Source organism: Ranitomeya imitator, chromosome 5 (assembly GCF_032444005.1).
Source record: "Ranitomeya imitator isolate aRanImi1 chromosome 5, aRanImi1.pri, whole genome shotgun sequence".
In the NCBI taxonomy this organism is placed as follows: domain Eukaryota; kingdom Metazoa; phylum Chordata; class Amphibia; order Anura; family Dendrobatidae; genus Ranitomeya; species Ranitomeya imitator.
The window spans coordinates 248,377,276-248,402,580 of NC_091286.1; the positions used below are offsets into that span (position 1 = coordinate 248,377,276).

General features: G+C 43.3%; 1 protein-coding gene across 3 annotated transcripts in view; it reads left to right on the forward strand.

Moving 5' to 3' along the window:
- Positions 1–25,305, forward strand: part of ARHGAP18 (Rho GTPase activating protein 18) — a 259,642-nt gene that overhangs the window by 75,468 nt on the left and 158,869 nt on the right. The window contains exon 1 of one of the 3 annotated variants that reach the window (XM_069726050.1): positions 11,185–11,671. The exons of 1 other annotated variant lie outside the window; for it this stretch is intronic. In XM_069726050.1, the coding sequence (XP_069582151.1) occupies positions 11,565–11,671 (107 nt within the window). In that variant the 5' untranslated portion in view covers positions 11,185–11,564. Of the gene's footprint in view, positions 1–11,184; positions 11,672–12,475; positions 12,530–25,305 lie in introns of those variants that run through there. One more of the 3 variants, XM_069726052.1, reaches the window with a different exon arrangement.

Genomic DNA, 25,305 nt, shown 5'->3' on the forward strand with positions numbered 1-25,305 from the left:
TGAACCTCAGAGATAACTCTACTAGTCCATCTATCAGGGACAAACAGTTTCTCCGTTTGGCAACGGTCAGGTCTATCAGCCTGAAACTTCTGCAGCACGCGCTGCAAATCAGGGAAGATGGCAGACAAAATTACCCCCTCTTTAAGAATACCCGCCGGCTCCGGAACACCCGGAGAGTCAGGCACAAAACTCCTTGACAGGGCATCAGCCTTCACATTCTTAGATCCCGGAAGGTATGAAACCACAAAATCAAAACGGGAGAAAAAGAGCGACCATCGAGCCTGTCTAGGATTCAACCGTTTGGCAGACTCGAGATAAGTCAAATTCTTGTGATCCGTCAAGACCACCACGCGATGTTTAGCTCCTTAAAGCCAATGTCGCCACTCGTCGAATGCCCACTTCATGGCCAACAACTCTCGATTGCCAACATCATAATTGCGCTCAGCAGGCGAGAATTTTCTAGAAAAGAAGGCACATGGTTTCATCACCGAGCCATCAGAACTTCTTTGCGACAAAACAGCCCCTGCTCCAATCTCAGAAGCATCAACCTCGACCTGAAACGGGAGCGAAATATCTGGCTGGCACAACACAGGGGCAGAAGAAAAACGACGCTTCAACTTCTGAAAAGCCTCTACAGCCGCAGAGGACCAATTGACCACATCAGCACCTTTCTTGGTCAAATCAGTCAACGGTTTAGCAATACTAGAAAAATTAGCGATGAAGCGACGGTAAAAATTAGCAAAGCCCAGGAACTTCTGTAGGCTCTTCACAGATGTCGGCTGAGTCCAATCATAAATGGCCTGAACTTTAACAGGGTCCATCTCGATAGTGGAAGGGGAAAAAATGAAACCCAAAAATGAAACCTTCTGAACTCCAAAGAGACACTTTGACCCCTTAACAAACAAGGAATTCGCACGAAGGACCTGGAACACAATTCTGACCTGCTTCACATGAGACTCCCAATCATCCGAAAAGACCAAAATGTCATCCAAATATACAATCATAAATCTATCCAGGTACTCTTGGAAGATGTCATGCATAAAGGACTGAAACACAGATGGAGCATTAGAAAGCCCGAATGGCATAACCAGGTACTCAAAATGGCCCTCGGGCGTATTAAATGCTGTTTTCCATTCATCGCCCTGTTTAATTCGCACAAGATTATACGCCCCTCGAAGATCTATCTTGGTGAACCAACTAGCCCCCTTAATCCGAGCAAACAAATCAGACATCAGCGGCAAAGGATACTGAAATTTGACTGTGATCTTATTAAGAAGGCGGTAATCAGTACAAGGTCTTAAAGAGCCATCCTTCTTGGCCACAAAAAAGAACCCTGCTCCCAATGGTGACGACGACGGGCGAATATGACCCTTCTCCAAGGATTCTTTTATATAACTCCGCATAGCAGCGTGCTCTGGCACAGATAAATTAAACAGTCGGCCCTTAGGAAACTTACTACCGGGAATCAAATTAATAGCACAATCGCAATCCCTATGAGGAGGTAGGGCACCGGATTTGGGCTCCTCAAATACCTCCAGGTAATCTGATAAAAACTCTGGGACTTCAGAAGGAGTGGAAGGCGAAATTGACAACAATGGAACATCACCATGTACCCCTTGACAACCCCAGCCGGACAAAGACATAGATTTCCAATCCAATATTGGATTATGGACCTGTAGCCATGGCAACCCCAAAACGACCACATCATGCAGATTATGCAACACCAAAAAGTGAATATCCTCCTGATGTGCAGGAGCCATGCACATGGTCAATTGCGTCCAGTATTGAGGTTTATTCTTGGCCAAAGGCGTAGCATCAATTCCTCTCAATGGAATAGGATACTGCAAGGGCTCCAAGGAAAAACCACAGCGCCTGGCAAACTCCAAGTCCATCAAATTCAGGGCAGCGCCTGAATCCACAAATGCCATAACAGAATAGGACGACAGAGAGCAAATCAGAGTAACGGACAAAAGAAATTTAGACTGTACCGTACCAATGGTGGCAGACCTAGCAAACCGCTTAGTGCGCTTAGGACAATCGGAGATAGCATGAGTGGATTCACCACAGTAAAAACACAGTCCATTCCGACGTCTGTGTTCTTGCCGTTCAGCTCTGGTCAAAGTCCTATCACACTGCATAGGCTCAGGCCTATTCTCAGAGAATACCGCCAAATGGTGCACAGCTTTGCGCTCACGCAAGCGCCGATCGATCTGAATGGCCAAGGACATAGACTCATTCAGACCAGCAGGCGTGGGAAATCCCACCATGACATCCTTAAGGGCTTCAGAAAGACCCTTTCTGAAAATTGCCGCCAGGGCACATTCATTCCACTGAGTAAGCACAGACCACTTTCTAAACTTCTGACAGTACACCTCCGCTTCATCCTGACCCTGACACAATGCCAGCAAGATTTTCTCTGCCTGATCCACTGAATTTGGTTCATCATAAAGCAATCCAAGTGCCAGAAAAAATGCATCAACATCACGCAATGCAGGATCTCCTGGCGCAAGGGAAAATGCCCAGTCTTGAGGGTCACCACGCAACAAAGAAATAATGATTTTTACTTGTTGAGCGGGGTCACCAGAGGAGCGGGGTTTCAAAGCTAGAAACAGTTTACAACTATTTTTGAAATTCAGAAACTTAGATCTATTCCCAGAAAATAAATCAGGAGTAGGAATTCTAGGCTCTAACATCGGATTCTGAACCACAAAATCTTGAATGTTTTGTACCCTTGCAGTGAGATGATCCACACAAGAGGACAGACCTTGAATGTCCATATCTACACCTGTGTCCTGAACCACCCAAAGGTTTAGGGGAAAAGAAAGACAAAACACAGTGCAAAGAAAAAAAAATGGTCTCAGAACTCCTCTTATCCCTCTATTGAGATGCATTAATACTTTGGTCCAGCTGTACTGTTATGACCTGGTGGTTAGGAGCACCAGGAATGACCTGATAGTTAAAACTAACACAGGACAAGCTCTGGGATGTGGGAGCTCTGCTGACCGCAATCCCTAATCCTATCACACACACTAGAAATAGCCGTGGAGCGCTCCTGACACTCCCTAGGTGCCTCGTCACAGCCTAAGAGCTAGCTAGCCCTAGAGATAGAAAATAAAGCCTAACTTGCCTGTTGTGAATTCTGTTGTCAAGCTCCCTCCTGTGGTCATGAATGGTACTTCGGCTGGTTCTGTCCATGGGCTTCCTCTGGTGGCTGTGAGTGGAGCTGCTGCTTCTGAGTTTCCTTCGACAGGTGACGAGGTTAATTCGTTAGCTGGCTGCTCTATTTAACTCCACTTAGATCTTTGCTCCATGCCACCTGTCAATGTTCCAGTATTGGTCTAGTTCACTCCTGGATCGTTCTTGTGACCTGTCTTCCCAGCAGAAGCTAAGTTCCTGCTTGTTTTTCTCTGGTTTGCTATTTTTCTGTCCAGCTTGCTATTTTGATTGTTGTCTTGCTTGCTGGGAGCTCTGGGACGCAGAGGGAGCGCCTCCACACCGTGAGTCGGTGCGGAGGATCTTTTTGCGCCTTCTGCGTGGTCTTTTTGTAGTTTTTTGTGCTGACCGCAAAGCTGCCTTTCCTATCCTCTGTCTGTTCAGTAAGTCGGGCCTCACTTTGCTAAATCTATTTCATCTCTGTGTTTGTAATTTTCATCTTTACTCACAGTCATTATCAGTGGGTTGCTTTTGCCCTTGCCGGTCCCGAAGAGGCCCTGGACGCATATCTCTATGGATTTTATTTCTGATCTCCCTGTCTCTCAAAAGATGTCGGTCATTTGGGTGGTTTGTGATCGCTTCTCTAAGATGGTCCATTTGGTACCCTTGTCTAAATTGCCTTCCTCCTCTGATTTGGTGCCATTGTTTTTCCAGCATGTGGTTCGTTTACATGGTATTCCAGAGAACATCGTTTCGGACAGAGATTCCCAGTTTGTTTCGAGGTTTTGGCGAGCCTTTTGTGCTAGAATGGGCATTGATTTGTCTTTTTCCTTGACTTTCCATCCTCAGACAAATGGCCAAACCGAACGAACTAATCAGACTTTGGAAACATATCTGAGATGCTTTGTTTCTGCTGATCAGGATGATTGGGTGTCCTTTTTGCCTTTGGCTGAGTTCGCCCTTAATAATCGGGCCAGCTCGGCTACTTTGGTTTCGCCGTTTTTCTGCAATTCTGGTTTCCATCCTCGTTTCTCTTCAGGGCAGGTTGAGTCTTCGGACTGTTCTGGTGTAGATACTGTGGTGGATAGGTTTCAGCAGATTTGGACTCATGTGGTGGACAATTTGACATTGTCCCAGGAGAAGGCTCAACGTTTCGCTAACCGCCGGCGCTGTGTGGGTCCCCGACTTCGTGTTGGGGATTTGGTTTGGTTGTCGTCTCGTTATGTTCCTATGAAGGTTTCCTCTCCTAAGTTTAAGCCTCGTTTCATTGGTCCGTACAAGATTTCTGAGGTTCTCAATCCTGTGTCGTTTCGTTTGACCCTTCCAGCTTCTTTTGCCATCCATAATGTATTCCATAGGTCATTGTTGCGGAGATACGTGGCGCTTGTGGTTCCATCCGTTGATGCTCCTGCCCCGGTGTTGGTTGAGGGGGAGTTGGAGTATGTGGTGGAGAAGATTTTGGATTCTCGTATTTCGAGACGGAAACTCCAGTACCTGGTCAAGTGGAAGGGTTATGGTCAGGAAGATAATTCTTGGGTCTTTGCCTCCAATGTTCATGCTGCCGATCTGGTTCGTGCCTTTCATTTGGCTCGTCCTGGTCGGCCTGGGGGCTCTGGTGAGGGTTCGGTGACCCCTCCTCAAGGGGGGGTACTGTTGTGAATTCTGTTGTCAAGCTCCCTCCTGTGGTCATGAATGGTACTTCGGCTGGTTCTGTCCATGGGCTTCCTCTGGTGGCTGTGAGTGGAGCTGCTGCTTCTGAGTTTCCTTCCACAGGTGACGAGGTTAATTCGTTAGCTGGCTGCTCTATTTAACTCCACTTAGATCTTTGCCCCATGCCACCTGTCAATGTTCCAGTATTGGTCTAGTTCACTCCTGGATCGTTCTTGTGACCTGTCTTCCCAGCAGAAGCTAAGTTCCTGCTTGTTTTTCTCTGGTTTGCTATTTTTCTGTCCAGCTTGCTATTTTGATTGTTGTCTTGCTTGCTGGAAGCTCTGGGACGCAGAGGGAGCGTCTCCGCACCGTGAGTCGGTGCGGAGGGTCTTTTTGCGCCCTCTGCGTGGTCTTTTTGTAGTTTTTTGTGCTGACCGCAAAGCTGCCTTTCCTATCCTCTGTCTGTTCAGTAAGTCGGGCCTCACTTTGCTAAATCTATTTCATCTCTGTGTTTGTAATTTTCATCTTTACTCACAGTCATTATATGTGGGGGCTGCCTGTTCCTTTGGGGAATTTCTCTGAGGCAAGGTAGACTTTATTTTTCTATCTTTAGGGTTAGCTAGTTCCTTAGGCTGTGACGAGGCACATAGGGAGCGTCAGGAGCGCTCCACGGCTATTTCTAGTGTGTGTGATAGGATTAGGGATTGCGGTCAGCAGAGTTCCCACGTCTCAGAGCTCGTCCTATATTATTAGTGACTATCAGGTCATTCCGTGTGCTCTCAACCACCAGGTCCATTATTGTCCTGACCACCAGTTCATAACACTTGCCTCAGAGAAATTCTCCAAAGGAAAAGGAAGCCCCCCACATATATTGACTGTGAGTAAAGATGAAAGTCACAAACGCAGAAATGAAACAGGTTTCAGCAAAGGGAGGCCAGACTTACTAAATAGACAGAGGATAGGAAAAGTAGCTTTGCGATCAGCACAAAAAACTACAAAAGACCACGCAGAGTGTGCAAAAAGACCTCTGCACCGACTAACGGTGCGGAGATGCCACTCTGCATCCCAGAGCTTCCAGCTAGCAAGACAAAATCATGATATCCAGCTGGACAAGAAAACAATGAACGAATTAGATACTATCAGGAACTTAGCTTCTGCTGGAGTAGACAGGTCACCAGAAAGATCCAAGAGCGAACTGAACCAATGCAGAAACATTGACAGCTGGCATGGAGTAACGATCAAAGTGGAGTTAAATAGAGCAGCCAACCAAAGGATAAACCACGTCACCTGTGTAAGGAACCTCAGAAGCAGCAGCTCCACTCACAGCCACAAGAGGGAGCCCACGGACAGAACTCACCGAAGTACCATTCACGACCACAGGAGGGAGCTCGACAACAGAATTCACAACACCTAACCACACCCCTAACCCTGACACACACCTAACCCAATCGTAAACATAATCCATACCTCAACCCCCACTTTAGCCCCAACCCTAACTTTAGCCCTAACCCTAACTTTAGCCCCAATGCTAACTTTAGCCCCAACCGTAACCCTAATGGGAAAATGGAAATAAATGCATTATTATTATTTTATTATTTTTCCCAAACTAAGGTGATGATAAAGGTTTTTTTTATTTACTATTTATAGCGGGTTTTTATGTTTGGCAGCTGTCACACACTTAAAGACGCTTCTTATTGCAAAAAAAATTTTTTGCATCACCACATTTTGAGAGCTATAATTTTTCCATATTTTGGCCCACAGAGTCATGTGAGCTCTTGTTTTTTGTGGGACAAGTTGACGTTTTTATTGGTATCATTTTCGGGCACATGACTTTTTTTATCGCTTTTCATTCCAATTTTTGTTAGGCACAATGAACAAAAACCAGCTATTCATGAACTTCTTTTGGGGGGCGTTTATACCGTTCTGAGTTTGGTAAAATTAATAAAGCAGTTTTATTCTTCGGGTCAGTACGATTACAGCGATTCCTCATTTATATCATTTGTTAATGTTTTGGCGCTTTTATACAATAAAAACTATTTTATAGAAAAAAATATTTTTGCATCGCTTTATTCTGAGGGCTATAACTTTTTTATTTCTTTGCTGATGATGCTGTATGGCGGCTTGTTTTTGCGGGACAAGATGACATTTTCAGCGGTACAATGTTTATTTATATCCGTCTTTTTGATCGCTTGTTATTCCACTTTTATTCGGCGGTATGATGATAAAGCATTGTTTTTGCCTCGTTTTGTTTTTATTCTTATGGTGTTCACTGAAGGGGTTATCTAGTGGGACAGTTTTTAGGTCGCGTTGTTATGGACACGGCGATACTAAATATGCGTACTTATATATATATATAAAGAAATGTATTTATTGGAACAATATTTTTTTTCTTTATTTAGGAATTTTTTCTTACATGTTAATATTTTTCATAACGCATGCATTTAAAAAAAAAACGCACGGTGAAAAAACGCATGTAAATGCGTGCAAACGCTGCGTTTTTTTTACGCATGCATTTTTGCATGTGGTGAAAAAAACGCAGCGTTTTGACGCATTTACATGCGTTTTTTCATGCGTTTGCGTTTTTTAAATGCATGCTGAGAAATGTGTGACAGCTGCCAATCATCAAAATAAAGTAAAAAACCCACTATAAACAGAAATAGTTAGGGTTAGGGGTAGGGTTAGGGGTAGGGATCATAACCCTAACCCTAAAGGGATCCTAACCCTAACCCTAACCCTACCCCTAACCCTAAGCCTAAAGGGATCCTAACCCTAACCCTAAAGGGATTAGGGTTAGGGTTAGGGTAAGGGTTAGGATCCCTTTAGGGTTAGGGTTAGGGTTAGGATCCCTTTAGGGTTAGGTTTAGGGTTAGGGGTAGGGTTAGGATCCCTTTAGGGTTAGGGTTATGGGTAGGGTTAGGGTTAGGGGTAGGGTTAGGGATAGGGTTGGGGATAGGGTTAGGATCCCTTTAGGGTTAGGGTTAGGATCCCTTTAGGGTTAAGGTTAGGATCTCTTTATCACCTTTATGGTGGGGGGTGGCATATCAGTGTGTTTTCTGTTTTTTTTTTAATAAAAACGCATGCGTTTTTAAAGCAAACAAATATATATAAAGAAATGTATTTATTGGAACAATATTGTTTCTCTTTATTTAGGAATTTTTTCTTACATGTTAATATTTTTGTGATCCGGCAGTGTCCGTCTTTTTAGTCATACATAAAAGCGCAGTCAGCCAGTTTTGTGCACCTCTGAAAAGAAGGACACCAATGAACAGAGGCCAGACGGAGTCCAGCATAACTCTGCTGCCTCATTTTAGTGAATGGATCGGGGGTGTTAGCTTTCATGACCCTCAGAGATTTTGATAGAAGCCCCAAAGTAAGGGCTCAGCATAGAGCGCCGGATAAATGTGATACCAAACGTTATGCAAAATGTTCCCAATAAAAGCTTCAACTCAATCCACAAAAGAAGCAAGCCCTCACTCACGTTCATCATCTGTAAACGGAAATATAGGGGGCTTCCATGTTACTGCTAGTACAAAGGCTCTGGAAAAGCGTTATGGCTCCTCACCCCCTAAAAGAAATTCTGCCCTCCCAAATTCAAATGCCCCCCTCCCTTCTGAGCCCCACAGTATACCTAAACTACATATATCCTCCACATGTACTGGTGACTGCAGCGTACTGGTCACTACAGCGTACTGATCACTACAATGGCAGTTTGCAATTTTCACTCAGCAATATCCACTGCTGCCTGTTCCTGGAAAACACCTATGGAGTTCAAAATCATCACTACACTTGTAGATAAATTCCTAAAGGGGTGTAATTTCCAACTGGGGTCACTTGAGGGGGATTCTGCTTTTCTGGCAGTTACGGGCTCTTTACATAGAGTCTGGAAACTATTCTATAATAATTTGTTCTCCAAGAGTCAAATAGCGCTCCGTCCCTCCAGAGTCTTGCTGTGTGGCTAAGCAGTATTGCCAAGTTCGGCAGAAAATGTGTAACACATTTTGGCACCATTTTTACCCATTTCACACTGTGAAATTGTAAAATCTGGGCTATAACATTTTTTGTGTGGTAAAAATGTAACTATTTTTTCTTCACTGCCCAAATTTATCAAATTCTGTGACACACTTGTGTGTCAATATGATCACTGCACCCCTTGATATAAACTCACTGAGAGGTGTATTTTGCAAAATGGGGTCACTTACAGGGGTTTCTGCTGTTCTGGCACCTCAGGGGTTCTGCCAATGTGAGATGGCACCCTCAAACCAATGCAGCGAAACCAGCACTATAATATGGCGCTCTTTTCCTTTCATGCCCTTCCGTGCTCCCAGACAGTAGTTTTACACCACATTCTGAGTATTGGCATACTCAGGAGAAATTGCACAACATACTTAGGGGTCCATTTTTTCTTGCTACCCTTGTGAAAATAAAAAAAGTGGGTGTTAAATAGCATTTAAAAAAAAAAGTTTCTTCACCTTTTTTCTATCAGTCAGTGAAAAATGGACAGCACTTGGATGGTATCTGAATGTTGTCCAGTTTTTTCACTGACCTATCGAACAATATTGGACATGACTCCGTGATTTTGCATGGACCAATTGGTTTGACTGGCATAGGTATGAGTGCCAGGATAGCACTCGTACATGAAAACTGATGTGCAAATGAGCGCTAACCCGGACATTCGGTCCACGGAAAAAAAAAAAAGTTATCTAAACAGTTCTACTTAATAACATTGGCGCTACTGCTCTCAGCTTTTACACGGACAGCCCTCAGGCTGAAACTACACTTGTGTGAACATAGTCTAACTGTAGTGACCACTGCAACCAACCACTAGCTGCAGCAGTGACATGTTGGTCACCATTGTACCCAGTGACTGGCTGTAGTGGTCACATGCCTGACCTGACCAGGAGGGAATGCACAGAGACTAAGGCTGCCGTCACACTAGCAGTATTTGGTCAGTATTTTACCTCAGTATTTGTAAGCCAAAACCAGGAGTGGAACAATTAGAGGAAAAGTATAATAGAAACATATGCACCACTTCTGTATTATCACCCACTCCTGGTTTTGGCTACAAATACTGAGGTAAAATACTGACCAAATACTGCTAGTGTGACGGCGGCCTCAGAGCGGGGACCTGCACATCATTAGAAGAGCATCACAAAAGATTGCAAGGGAATTAGGATTGTTTCTATTTTCCTTAGCATAGGCTGCGTGGTTTCTTTTTTTAAAAAAATAGGGGGTGAACACAAGTTGGCCTCATTTAATTGAAATAATGTGCTGAATAATCTGCTAATCACTTTATAAATGATTTTGTTCTGTGCTGCTGTGTGTCATATGGCATCCAGGAGTAACAGAGGGGCAGGCATGTAAGGCTATGTTCAGATGTTGTGCTTTTGCTGCGGTTTTCTATGCCAAGTTTAAGCTGCTCACCAAAACCAGGTTCTCCTTAGCTTTGGAGCGTTTTTTTTACTGTGTTTTTGTCAGGGCACATTTGTCTCTTGCGCATGCTGATAAAGGTTAGTGCAAAAAAAAAAATCTGCTAAAACTTCATCAGGTTTTGGCACCAAAAATGCAGCAAAACCTGTTACCTGCATTTTTTTGACTAGTTTTTGAATTGTTTTTGTCTTACCTATCGCTTTCAATATGTCAAAAATGCTGATAGAAGTGACATGCTGCATTTTGCAAAAAAACAAGCTCTAGTGACGAGACAGTCAGGAACAAAAAAAAACAAGCTGCGTGCATGAGATTTCGGAATTCTCATTGGCTTTGCTGGTACTGTGAAACGTAGCGGAAAATGTGCAAAAAAAAAAAAAAGTATAGAAAAAAATGCAACAAGTGAACTTGGACTTATTGTGCAATGCATGCTGAGTAGAGATGAGCACGTTGATATGCAGCGTCCCAGACAGTGGTACCTGGCGACTAGACGGGGAGACTGTGAATCTCTTACTTTACCGTCCGGTGTCCCCGGCACAGCTTTATATGATCTCAGATAGCGTTGCACCAACTATGACAAATTCTGCGCTGGGGACCCTGGAAGGTAAGGAATTCATGGGCTCCTCGTCTAGCCGCCAGGTACCACTGACCTCTATGCTGGACCAGAGTGGTTCCGCTCATCTCTAATGCTGAGAAAAAAATCACCAGCTAAAGAATAGATGACAAGTTACTGAGCAGGAGAGTAAGAACAGTTCCTGGACTTATCTGTTCTTATAACAAAATAATAAGAATTAAAAACGCCTAACATGGAAACAGCTGTAGGTTGCTGAGCCTTGGCTCAAAGGGATGTTCTCCAGTTCGGCCACTAGATGGCGCATGCTAACTTCTGACCTAAACTTCTTGCTGACTTGTAGTAAAATCTGGTAATAAGGTGGATAGAGCAATTACAGCTGCTCAGAAAGGTGAAGCAGCAGATGTTTCTGTGTGATATGCCACCGCTCACTTTAATTCAGCTCCAGTCTCCACAAACCCACGTTGAAGGAGCACATAAATAACCCATCATGGGAGCACAAAGGCCATATTGATTCTGCATTGTGTCTCCTCAGCTGGGAGAGGATAGAAAGACAAAGCCTGGCAGTGGCATGAGGAATGGTAACAGGGATCTGGACTGAGTCATTGTTGTGCATGAGGAAGCAGAATGGCAGGGCTCCTCCCTGGTCTCATTACCTACCATGATGGGAGGGAGGAGGAGTTGCATGAGTAGAGAGTTGCCAGGAGGCAAGACAGGAACAAGCATTATCTATTGAAGAAGCTGGAGGAATTATGCTGGACACACCATGAGCTGGAGGCCTAGCAGCAACCAGAGGGTGGTCCTGACAGCTTACCATGCTGCCAGTAAGAAGGCTGCTGCCTCAGGTGGCAATGCCCAGGTGTCCCCCAGAAGGTAAGAGCTGCTGCTGTGATGGCTGCACTCCTGTCAGGGAGCTGAGGGCAGAGGTGTTCCTAGGACAAATGTCAGTGTGTGGGGGGCTGAGGTATCTATGCTGCCTCAGGTGGCAATGCCCAGGTGTCCCCCAGAAGGTAAGAGCTGCTGCTGTGATGGCTGCACTCCTGGCAGGGAGCTGAGGGCAGAGGTGTTCCTAGGACAAATGTCAGTGTGTGGGGGGCTGAGGTATCTATGCTGCCTCAGGTGGCAATGCCCAGGTGTCCCCCAGAAGGTAAGAGCTGCTGCTGTGATGGCTGCACTCCTGGCAGGGAGCTGAGGGCAGAGGTGTTCCTAGGACAAATGTCAGTGTGTGGGAGGCTGAGGTATCTATGCTGCCAGTAAGAAGGCTGCTGCCTCAGGTGGCAATGCCCAGGTGTCCCCCAGAAGGTAAGAGCTGCTGCTGTGATGGCTGCATTCCTGTCAGGGAGCTGAGGGCAGAGGTGCTCCTAGGACAAATGTCAGTCTGAGGGAGGCTGAGGTATCTATGCTGCCAGTAAGAAGGCTGCTGCCTCAGGTGGCAATGCCCAGGTGTCCCCCAGAAGGTAAGAGCTGCTGCTGTGATGGCTGCACTCCTGTCAGGGAGCTGAGGGCAGAGGTGCTCCTAGGACAAATGTCAGTGTGTGGGAGGCTGAGGTATCTATGCTGCCTCAGGTGGCAATGCCCAGGTGTCCCCCAGAAGGTAAGAGCTGCTGCTGTGATGGCTGCACTCCTGGCAGGGAGCTGAGGGCAGAGGTGTTCCTAGGACAAATGTCAGTGTGTGGGAGGCTGAGGTATCTATGCTGCCTCAGGTGGCAATGCCCAGGTGTCCCCCAGAAGGTAAGAGCTGCTGCTGTGATGGCTGCACTCCTGGCAGGGAGCTGAGGGCAGAGGTGCTCCTAGGACAAATGTCAGTCTGAGGGAGGCTGAGGTATCTACGTGTATCCATATTGTGTCAGCTACTGTGCTTATATAACGCTTGTCATTAATGGCGGTGCTTATTTTGTATCAAAAAGTGTTACATTAAATAACGTTTGTGTTTAAAAATTAAAGAAAATAGATAAATAATTGCAAGAACGTATTCACACATCTGAGTGTCACATATTTTACACCTGCGTATAATACTCCATGGGAATATTCGCCTTTTGATCTGATTCGTGGATCAAACTTTCAAAAATGCAGATAGCACATGGATGCCGGCTGTGTACCACGAGTGCTGCCCCCTTTTTATTCGTTAATAAGAAGCTTGGAAAATGTTTTTTTTTTTTTTTAAATACTTAAATGTGGGGGGGGGGGGGAAATGGAAGCCCCATTTTTGGCAAAAATGGACACATGGATCCAGCAGACTGTTTTAAAAATGTTCATTCTTCTCGTATGCAAAAAAATAAATTAAAAATAAACGTATAAATGAGGCTTTAGGTTTTATAGCAGGGTGTATTTACTAAGCAATAGTTAATTTTGTGCACCATTAGGCTAAGTTCACACTGGGCATTTTTGCAGCATTTTTAAAATTTCCAGTTGTGTTTTACAGAACCAGCAAAGTCTGAGATTTCAGAAATCTCATGCACACAGCTTGTTCTTTTGTCCTCAGTATTTTGTGCTCTGCATGTTTTTTTTTGTTTTTTTTTGCACAACCGAGCATGTCACTTCTTTCAGCGTTTTTCACCCGTTGAAATGAATGGGTGGTGACAACACATATAAAAAGCAGTTATCTGGTTTTGCTGCATTTCTTTTAATGGGAAAGCCTGATTCTATGGAATAGGACTTTTTATTCAACACGGCATGCATAAGAGACAAATCTAGCATGCAAAAACCTTAGCAAGAAAAATCAGCTTTTTTTTTCTGCAGCTTCTTCCCTGCCAAGAGATCAGATTTTTGTTGCAGAAAAAAAAAACACTGAATAAAACACCTAGTGGGAACTTACCCTAAGGCTACATTCCCACAATTAGTTTTTGGTTATTTTTTTTTTTTTTGTTACGCCGTGTATTTTCGATAAAATGCAAGTAACCTATTTTACTTAATGGGTGCAGAAAATCTGCTACATGAAAAGCTCATTGAGGAAACCTAGCCTTGGGGCTCATATTTTTGAGCTGAGTTTTCATTGGCAGATGAACTTTTTTCAATTCATGTCAAAACCTACATTTCATGTGCAGATTTTGGTTTGGAAGCGCTGCAGATATGGATTGGAAAATCTGCATAAAATCTGCTATGTGTGAATGAACCCTTAAGGTATGCGCACACGTTGCGGAAAGGTGTGCGGATTTTTCCCACACTGATTTTGGTAAATCCGCCCTGCGGATTTACGGCGATATCTCCCTGGGTTTTTGTGCGGATTCCTATTATGCAGCAGGTGTAAACCGCTGCTGAATCCGCACAAAGAATTGACATGCTGCGCAATGAACAACGCAGTGTTTCCTCACGTTATTTTCCGCAGCATGTGCACTGTGGATTTTGTTTTTCATAGGTTTATATGGTACTGTAAACTCATGGAAAACTGCTGCAGATCCTCATCAAAATCCGCAACGTGTGCACATACCCTTAGAGTGCATGAACGTGTACTAAAAATGCTGCTTGTTTTCTGATCAAATACAAGTAGAAAAAGTCAGTTGTGGATTATATCAGCCATATGGATAAGATTTTTATTTTTTTTTCCAACAAGTCAATTTCTGCTGTCGAAAACACACATTTGTTGCAGATTTTTTTGCATTGAATTCAACTGGGAAGAAGAAAAAATGTAAGTAAATTATACTGCAGATTCTGCAAAATCTTTCAAGTCTAGATCAGTATAAAATAAACTTCCGGTGCCTACAAAGCAATGTGCTTTTCTGGTTCTCCAGTGGTCTTTGTGCACCATCTCTCCAACAATGACATGCCATGTTAGCACAGGGCCACTGGACTAGTACAGTATGTCATCGCTGGGAGCCAAGTATGAACAAAACGGGAAAATATTGCTGATGCGTTTAACAATAAATAAACCCATAGACTTGTATTGGCGAGTTTGATTGAGGACTCTGATCAAGACAGTCTTTTTTTTTTTTTTTTTTTTTTTTTTTTCTGATCCTCATTTTCAAAGAAACGGACATGAGAATGATCTAATAGACTATAAATGGTGTGTGTTCTATCCTTGAAAGATTTTTTTTTTTTTTAAATAAATGGCTGACTACATAATACAAAGATGAGACTGATTGGACAGTGAGAGCCTTGTTGTTTGGGTATATTACATAGGGTTAACATAATAGAACACACTCTAATTGCATTGTAAACGCTGCTCAGCAATGGTTGAACTCCCTTTACAATAATCATTTTCTTTATATAGCGCTAACATATATCCAGCACTTTACAATTAAAGGGAACCTGTTAGCAGCATTGAACTGAGTAATCTACAGTGTCAGGTTGGTGCCCTTATGATGATTAAAAACTCTATATTTTCAGTTAATGATATGCTCGTGCTCCGGGGCAGCCTGTGGGGGGGGGTCTTCTTGCGGTGTACTGCTTAGCTATTCATCTGTATGGCTTATGAAATGATAGAAAGAAATGTCAGTGAGTGTTTTGCATGTGTAGTTTTCTCTACTTGTATTTAGCTAATAAATAAAAGAAAAACATGGCTTGTAATTCACCTATTTTTTTGTATACCAGTTGAGAGAAAGTATACACCTGGGGGCTGGCCCTTATAGTCTTGGAAGAGGGCAATAAACATGAAGCTTCACAGGCTATTAATAGGAATGTGTCGCCCCCTTGAAAATATTTAACCTATTAATATGGGCATACAAGTTATAGAATGGTTAAAATAGTCAGACCTGTATGCCCGTATCTGTGGTCTTGTTGTGGAGAAATACTATTTTTATTTTTTTTCTTTTAAAATGAGTTCTTCCAGGCTCTGAGGCATGCGGTGTCTGCAAGAATACTTCCTGTCTTCATTACTGTACCAGCCCCTTCTCGTCAGCATCACAGTGCCCTGTGTTGTGCAGTGGTGGCCACGAAAACCTGCCCCTGTGCCCTGCAATAGTGCAAATACACTTGACTTTTCTGACTTATGGGCATTTGCTTCTTCTTTCTTTTGCTCAGGAGCCAGCAAGTCACTGTAAATAGGGAGAGCATCTGGAGGTCACAGGAGTGAAAGTAGTAGTAGTGACTTGCCTTTTCAGAAGAAAGAAGAAGCCAATGATCATAGAAGCCCAGAAACGTCAAGTATAATCACGCTATTGCAGGGGCGGGATTCCGAGGCCACCATTACATGTCACGGGGCACTGTGACGCCGACATGAAGAGTGGGGACAGAGCTCTCTTCCAGACAGCGCACGCCTTGGAGCCTGGAAGTATTCATTACCATAAATGAAAAAAAAATGGATTTCCCCACAACAAGACCGCAGATATAGGAATACAGCTATGACTATTTTAACCATTCTATAACCTGTGTGCCAATAATAATGGGTTATGTACATCCTAGGGGGTGATTAAATTTCCTTTTAATATTCGCTCACTGCTGTCTACTTGGCCTTAACTGGTTATTTAAAAGTGGGGACCCCCCAAAAATGTGTAATTCCCTCCTATTTTTATTAACCAGCGCTAAGCAGACAGCTGCAAGCTGATATTAATAGTATGAGAAGGGGCCATGTATATTGGCCCCCTCCCAGACAGACAACACCAGCCCTCAGCTGCCCCAGAAATAGCGCATCCATTAGATGCTCCAAATCTGGGTCTTGCCCTCGGCTCTTCCCACTTGCCCTGGTGCATTGGCAAGCGGGGTAATGGTTTGGGGGTTGATGTCAGCTTTTTAATGTCCGCTAATATCAAGCTCAGAGGTTAGTAATGGATAGGCGTCTATATGTTATAAGCAGATGTGAGCTAACCCTAACTGTGCAGGTCCCACAGATGGTATATCCATCTCTGATCCAGAGAGCTGATGGATCCAATCCAAAAAGTAGACTTGCATGCATAAATAGCATAGCGGTCTCTTTTTTTTTTTTTTTTTTTTTTTAATGAATCTACATTAAGAAAAGGACATTCCTCAAATGTCTGAGTGATTAAGTATAGTGAGTGTAATTGGATGTCTGTTTACAGTATGCCTTTCTGGAAGATCACAGCAGTGTGCATCAGTGATGAGCGGCCTATCTGATTATTCTTTAATGCATTCACTCCAAGGACAAAGGTTTCATGTGGGAGGTGTGGGCTTGTGGTTACATAACTCCTATGTGTAAGTTGGCTGTCTGTACTTTGCACCCCAGTAGGCTTACTGCAGTTATAATATAGATGTCAGATGTGCAGCACTCTGAGTACACAGTGTTGTAATGCACACTGGTAACAGTCAAGTAATAATCATGGAAAGGAAACCAAGCCTTTGGACTTGAGAAAAGCAAAAACGTTCCTAAAATCAAATCCTCTGCTGTACAGTATATCCATATCACTCTTTTGCAATTCTTGTTTCTTGTCATTATGTTCATACAGTCACATGACAGTCTTAAGAAGCTGGAAATCCACGCTTGGAAGTTACGAAAGAGTGTGTGCGGTGTGACTTGTATGCATAAAGCTTCTATTTTTTTTTTTTTTTTTCAAAATGTAGAAAACAAGCATTTTTTTTTTATGGGTGGTCAGATATACCACAAAAGGGACACTGTTTTCTTACACAAGTCCCCTGAAAAGGTACATAGTCTCCATTAGTGTTTGATCCCGATTCGTCGTCATTTACCCTCTTATAAGTGGTATTCCTTTTTTTTTTCTTGTGTTATTTATTGAAGTTTTTCATTTCTTCAATAATGATGCGCACAAGCTGATGAACTTTGCTAAAAAATTGAGTTTTATTTTTGCCTACCGGTTTTGCGCCAATTTAGAAACAAGTTGCATCATTCTTAAGCCGTCACACATTATTCTTTGAGTAAAAAAAAAAAATATAAATAATCCAGATGTTGAAGTATAGCATAATGGAGCAAACTTGTGTAAAACTTTTGCAACATTTTGAAAAGTTGAAAATGAATCACCAAAATCATGCCCATGATGCTGAACAAAAAGAACCTAATGAAACAAACAAACAAAAAAATGCGCTAATTAAAAACCTAAGAAGCAAATAAAAAAAGTTATTAGATTCATTCTTACTACAGAAAAAAAGGAGAAAAGACAATGATAAATTCAGGCTTTTATGCTGAGTTTATTTTTCAGTATTTTAGGCAGGAGCTGCAAGGGATGCTCTGAGTGAGATGATGATTTGAGTCCTAGGCTAAGTTCACACTAGAGTATAAAAAGTTGTTCTGTTTTCTTCCAGAAAAAAATTGCTGACTTTTCTTATGTATTGTAATCTGAAGGCAATACGCTTGCATCCGTATTTATACACAAGCATGGAATAAATTTTACAAGACGAAAAGCTGCTTCCTATGTTAGTAATGGCAAAGTATCAATAGAAATCGGATGCTGTTGGGTTGAGCTGTATGAAATCCAATTTTTTTTTTCTGTTCGTATACTTGAACTAACGAGTCTCATCAGAAATACGTGAGTCTAGTGCATGTTGTCTTATTGGCACCACATCCACCAGTAGGTTATTTTCCAGCCCTAACATCCCCAGAAGCATAAGATCAGGAAGAGGTCTCAGTACTAAGTCATTTTGGAATATACTCTTAAGGTAAGTTGCATATCATACATCTACTGTATTTTTCGGCGTATAAGATGACTTTTTTAACCCCTGAAAATCATCTCAAAAGTCGGGGGTCGTCTTAAATGCCGGGTACGGCGTGTGCAGGGAGCGGTCCTGTTTGGTTCCCAGGATCTGGAGGAGAGGAGACAATCCTTCAGGCCCTGGGATCCATATTCATGTAATAAAAAAGAATAAAAAAAAAAATATGGGATATACGTACTTACCCTCCGACGGCCCGCGGCTCTCAGCGGTGCAAGCAGCGGCATCCGTTCCTAAGGATGCATTGAGCGAAGGACCTTCGATGACGTCGCGTGACCGCATGAATATGGATCCCAGGGCCTGAAGAAGAGTCTCCTCTCCTCCAGACCCTGGGAACCATCCGCACCGCACCGCACACGCCGTGTAAGATGACTGGGCGTATAAGATGACCCCCGTCTTATACGGCGAGTATATCCCAAACTCCATATTTTATATGGAAAAGTTGGGGGTCGTCTTATACACCCAGTCGTCTTATACACCAGAAAATATGGTATTTATGGTACTTCTCCATGGGCAGGTTATTATATACAGTTGTGTAAACCTACGTTTTATGTCATATGTATTTAAATTTATGCATGAATTTAGCATAACATGAGAAACCTATATAAAATATAATTGTGTTTTTTATAGAGGTTGAGGACTGACCCTTTTCAACTCGATAGAAACAACAAAAAAAGGCTTTGTCTTCTTCATAAAGGGAACAGTAGTCCTTTGGGGAATATTAGAATTTTACATTTTAGTTTGACGCAAGCTTATATAGCAGAACACAATAGTGTAGTAGTAAAACACGTTTTTCTTTTCAATTGTCTGTCTTAAGACTATGGAGCATTCTGGATGATCAGCTGCATCAGCTATTGTTTTTAGGGTACATTATCCCTTTCATCCTGTTTGGAGTTGTGTGATGCCTCATGCATATAGTGATAACAAATTAATAGTGGAATATTTTCCAGCACTTCCTATGTCTAATGTCTTCCACCCAAGCCACGTGTACTCCTTTTATAGATCAACTTGGCTGTGAATATGAAAAGGGGGAAGTGACCAAATATCCTTACTTACAATTTAACGACCAATTTGCCTTTTCAAACCATTTTGCTTTTATGAACTAGGATTCTAAAAAAAGCGTCTTCTCGCCTTATTGTCTGGACAGGAAATATGTTGAAAGCTTTTTGGGGCTTTTATAACATGTTTAAGGCTTGATTGCTTAAAGATATTCTAATCTAATCCAAAGTTTACATTTGGCCCTATATTAATAAGCTGGTTTCACACTTCCATGCTCCGATTGCAATATCCTGCTGCGGCCACCAGATCTCCTAACCTAACTAAGCTAATAGTCTTGTAAATAGATTGTAAATGGGGAAGTTGGCTCAGGTCAGGAGACCAGACACATGGATCAGTTATTGGGATACAAGAATGATCTTTGTTTTATAGACGTGTGAAACTGGCCTTATGCTCATTTTCATATTTGTGTTTCTGCTTCCATTCGGTGGTCCCATCGGGGCTTGTATCCGACCCTCCCACCCCGGCAAAACGGGACTCGGTCGTATGCACCGTCGGGGCTATTAACCATAATGGTGTCGACAGATTCAACGTGTGCTCTGATGTGCATTATTTTCTGGCGTAAATTACTACTTTAGGCGGACACTCAGACGCAGTTTACTACGTTTCAGTGTCCACCTCGAGTTGGAGTATACACCTGAAAATTATGCATGTCAGAGCGCATGTTGAATCTGTCGACACCGTTATGTTCAATAGCCCCCACTGTGCGTATGCCTGAGTCCCGTTTTGCGGGGGCGTCGAATGCAAACCTGAGGGATCGATTCATTAAGACTGGCATTTGCCTGTATTAATGAAGGGACTGCCGGAGCAAGATGCTCCTAATTCATTGAAAGGTGCTGGCCACTTAAAGGGAACCTGTCATCTGAATTTGGCGGGACTGGTTTTGGGTCATATGGGCGGAGTTTTTGGGTGTTTGATTCACCCTTTCCTTACCCGCTGGCTGCATGCTGGCTGCAATATTGGATTGAAGGTCATTCTCTGTCCTCCATAGTACACGCCTGCGCAAGGCAAGATTGCCTTGTGCAGGCATGTACTATGGAGGACAGAGAATCAACTTCAATCCAATATTGCAGCCAGCATGCAGTCAGCGGGTAAGGAAAGGGTGAATCAAACACCCAAAAACTCTGCCCATATGACCCAAAACCAGTCCCGCCAAATTCAGGTGACAGAGTCCCTTTAATGAATTTGGCCCATCTTACAAATGATGTGCACCTCCACCAGAGATATACACCAGTCTGGCTGGCATACATTTCTGACATCACTTATGCCATAGTAACATAGTTATTAAGTTTGAAGGAAGACTTTAAGTCCATCTAGTTCAACCCATAGCCTAACCTAAAATGCCCTAACATGTTGATCCAGAGGAAGGCAAAAAAAACCCATGTGTCAAATAGTAAGCTCCACATAATGGAAAAAAATTCCTTCGTGACTCCACATACGGCAATCAAACTAGTTCCCTGGATCAACACCTTATTAAGGAATCTAGTATATATAACCTGTAACATTATACTTTTCAAGAAAGGCATCCAGTCCCCTCTTAAATTTAAGTAATGAATCACTCATTACAACGTCATACGGCAGAGAGTTCCATAGTCTCACTGCTCTTACAGTAAAGAACCCGCGTCTGTTATTATGCCTAAACCTTCTTTCTTCCAGACGTAGAGGATGCCCCCTTGTCCCTGTCTCAGGACTTTGATTAAAAAGATCATCAGAAAGGTCTTTGTACTGTCCCCTCATGTATTTATACATTAAAATAAGATCACCCCTTAGCCTTTGTTTTTCCAAACTAAATAGCCCCAAGTGTAATAACCTATCTTGGTATTGCAGACTCCCCAGTCCTCTAATAACCTTGGTCGCTTTTCTCTGCACCCGCTCCAGTTCAGCTATGTCTTTCTTATACACCGAAGACCAGAACTGTACACAGTATTCTAAGTGTGGTCGAACTAGTGACTTGTATAGAGGTAAAATTGTTCTCATGTGCATCTATGCCTCTTTTAATGCATCCCATTATTTTATTTGCCTTTGTAGCAGCTGTCTGACACTGGCCACTGAATATGAGTTTGTCATCCACCCATACTCCCTGGTCTTTTTCATTGACGGTTTTGCCCAGAGTTTTAGAATTAAGCACATAATTATACATCTTATTACTTCTACCCAAGTATATGACCTTACATTTATCCCCCATAAAAGCTCATTTGCCATTTATCAGCCCAAGCTTCTAGTTTACATAAATCATCCTGTAATATAAAATTGTCCTTCTCTGTATTGATTACCCTGCAGAGTTTAGTGTCATATGCAAATATTCAAATTCTGCTCTGAATGCCCCCTACAAGGTCATTAATAAATGTTAAAAAGAGGGCCCAATACTGACCCCTGTGGTACCCCACTTCTAACCGTCACCCAGTCCGCCACTCCATTAAAAGTGACTGTCACCCCCTCCAGCCGTTAGAAACTAAAAGAGCCACCTTGTGCAGCAGTAATGCTGCATTCTGACAAGGTGGCTCTTTTAGTTATTGGTGCAGTCAAAGCAGAAATAAAGTGTTTTATAATTTCGCAAAAATATCTGTCTTTTGTCCCGGAGGCAGGCCATAACCCCCCTGCTGCACACGCCACACTGCCGTCACTCAAGGCTTCTTCGGCGCCGCCCCCTCCGCACTGTTTTCAAGTCAAATCCGGCGCCTGTGCTGTTTTGTTCTGCCTGGGGCTGGCGCAGTGAGCGCTGCCCATCTGACCTCAGGTGCAGTCTCGCAGACTGCGCCTGTGCGGCCATCCACCTTGTGAATCCCAGCCCCGCAGTGTGTTCTGCATTATTTTTCACTGTATGCGTAGAATGGCCTCTCATAGTTGCGGGTAGCGCTTTACTCTTGTATTTGTGTATACTACATTTGAGATGTTTATACTGTGTACATCTGTCTGACATATATCTTGCAATTTTGTGCCTTTGTATAATGTACAATGCCTACAAGTAGTATTCAACCCCCTGCAGATTTAGCAGGTTTAATAAGATGCAAATAAGTTAGAGCCTTCAAACTTCAAACAAGAGCAGGATTTATTAACAGATGCATAAATCTTACAAACCAAAAAGTTTTGTTGCTTAGTTAAATTTTTATAAATTTTAAACATAAAAGTGTGGGTCAATTATTATTCAACCCCTAGGTTTAATATTTTGTGGAATAACCTTTGTTTGCAATTGCAGCTAATAATCGTCTTTTATAAGACCTGATCAGGCCGGCACAGGTCTCTGGAGTTATCTTGGCCCACTCCTCCATGCAGATGTTCTCCAAGTTATCTAGGTTCTTTGTGTGTCTCATGTGGACTTTAATCTTGAGCTCCTTCCACAAGTTTTCAATTGGGTTAAGGTCAGGAGACTGACTAGGCCACTGCAGCACCTTGATTTTTTTGCCTCTTGAACCAGGCCTTGGTTTTCTTGGCTGTGTGCTTTGGGTCGTTGTCTTGTTGGAAGATGAAATGACGACCCATCTTAAGATCCTTGATGGAGGAGCGGAGGTTCTTGGCCAAAATCTCCAGGTAGGCCGTGCTATCCATCTTCCCTTGGATGCGAACCAGATGGCCAGGCCCCTTGGCTGAGAAACAGCCCCACAGCATGATGCTGCCACCACCATGCTTGACTGTAGGGATGGTATTCTTGGGGTCGTATGCAGTGCCATCCAGTCTCCAAACGTCACGTGTGTGGTTGGCACCAAAGATCTCGATCTTGGTCTCATCAGACCAGAGAACCTTGAACCAGTCAGTCTCAGAGTCCTCCAAGTGATCATCATGAGCAAACTATAGACGAGCCTTGACATGACGCTTTGAAACTAAAGGTACCTTACGGGCTCGTCTGGAACGGAGACCATTGCGGTGGAGTACGTTACTTATGGTATTGACTGAAACCAATGTCCCTACTGCCATGAGATCTTCCCGGAGCTCCTTCCTTGTTGTCCTTGGGTTACCCTTGACTCTTCGGACAAGCCTGGCCTCGGCACGGGAGGAAACTTTCAAAGGCTGTCCAGGCCGTGGAAGGCTAACAGTAGTTCCATAAGCCTTCCACTTCCGGATGATGCTCCCAACAGTGGAGACAGGTAGGCCCGACTCCTTGGAAAGGGTTTTGTACCCCTTGCCAGCCTTGTGACCCTCCACGAACTTGTCTCTGATGGCCTTGGAATGCTCCTTTGTCTTTCCCATGTTGACCATGTATGAGTGCTGTTCACAAGTTTGGGGAGGGTCTTAAATAGTCTGAAAAGGCTGGAAAAAGAGATAATTAATCCAAACATGTGAAGCTCATTGTTCTTTGTGCCTGAACTACTTCTTAATACTTTAGGGGAACCAAACAGAATTCTGGAGGGTTGAGGTGTTGAATAATAAATGACCCTCTGAAAAGATTTTTCACAATGTAAATAAAAAATAAACAAAAAAATAACATTGCTTTTGCTGCAGTGCATTTCACACTTCCAGGCTGATCTACAGTCCAAATGTCACAATGCCAAGTTAATTCCAAATGTGTAAACCTGCTAAATCTGCAGGGGGTTGAATACTACTTGTAGGCACTGTATGTATACACACCTCCACTTGTTTTTTGTTATACATATCCTCTGCGCCTTTGCCCTTCTTCTTGCCCTTTGTAAAGATGGTTGCTTTACACCGAGATACTACTGCGCATGCGCTTCTCTGCTCCGCCCTTTCCCAGTGTCCGTGCACGTACCTCCTGATCACGTGGGGCCCCACGTGTTTCCGGTCATCGGTTGCTCAGGTGTACTAGGTGGGCGGAAGTGACATGGTGCGGGGCAGCGCCACATCAATGGTGGGTCATATATATATATATATATATATATATATATATATATATATATATATATATATATATATATATATATATATATATATATATATATATATATATATATATATATATATATATATATATATATATATATATATATATATATATATATATTAATTTAGATTGTGGCCCGATTCTAACGCATCGGGTATTCTAGAATATGCATGTCCCCGTAGTATATGGACAATGACGATTCCAGAATTCGCGGCAGACTGTGCCCGTCGCTGATTGGTCGAGGCAACCTTTATGACATCATCGTCGCCATGGCAACCATTATGACATCATCGTCGCTGTGCCCGTCGCTGAATCAGAAACGTGGGATTTCTACGTCCTTTATGACATCATCGTCGCTGTGCCCGTCGCTGATTGGTCGAGGCCTGGTGGCCTCGACCAATCAGAGACGTGGGATTTCCAGGACAGACAGACAGAAAGACAGACAGACAGACAGACGGAAAAACCCCTTAGACAATTATATATAGACTAGATTGTGGCCCGATTCTAACGCATCGGGTATTCTAGAATATGCATGTCCCCGTAGTATATGCACAATGATGATTCCAGAATTCGCGGCAGACTGTGCCCGTCGCTGATTGGTCGAGGCAACCTTTATGACATCATCGTCGCCATGGCAACCATTATGACATCATCGTCGCTGTGCCCGTTGCTGATTGGTCAAGGCTTGGCAGCCTCGACCAATCAGAGAGCCGGGATTTCCAGGACAGACAGACAGACGGAAAAACCCTTAGACAATTATATATATATAGATACTAGATTGTGGCCCGATTCTAACGCATCGGGTTTTCTAGAATATGCATGTCCCCGTAGTATATGGACAATGATGATTCCAGAATTCGCAGCAGACTGTGCCCGTCGCTGATTGGTCGAGGCAACCTTTATGACAGCATTGTCGCCATGGCAACCATTATGACATCTACGTCGATACTGTGCCCGTCACTGAATCAGAAACGCGGGATTTCTACATCCTTTATGACATCATCGTCGCTGTGCCCGTTGCTGATTGGTCGAGGCCTGGCGGCCTCGACCAATCACAGACGCGGGA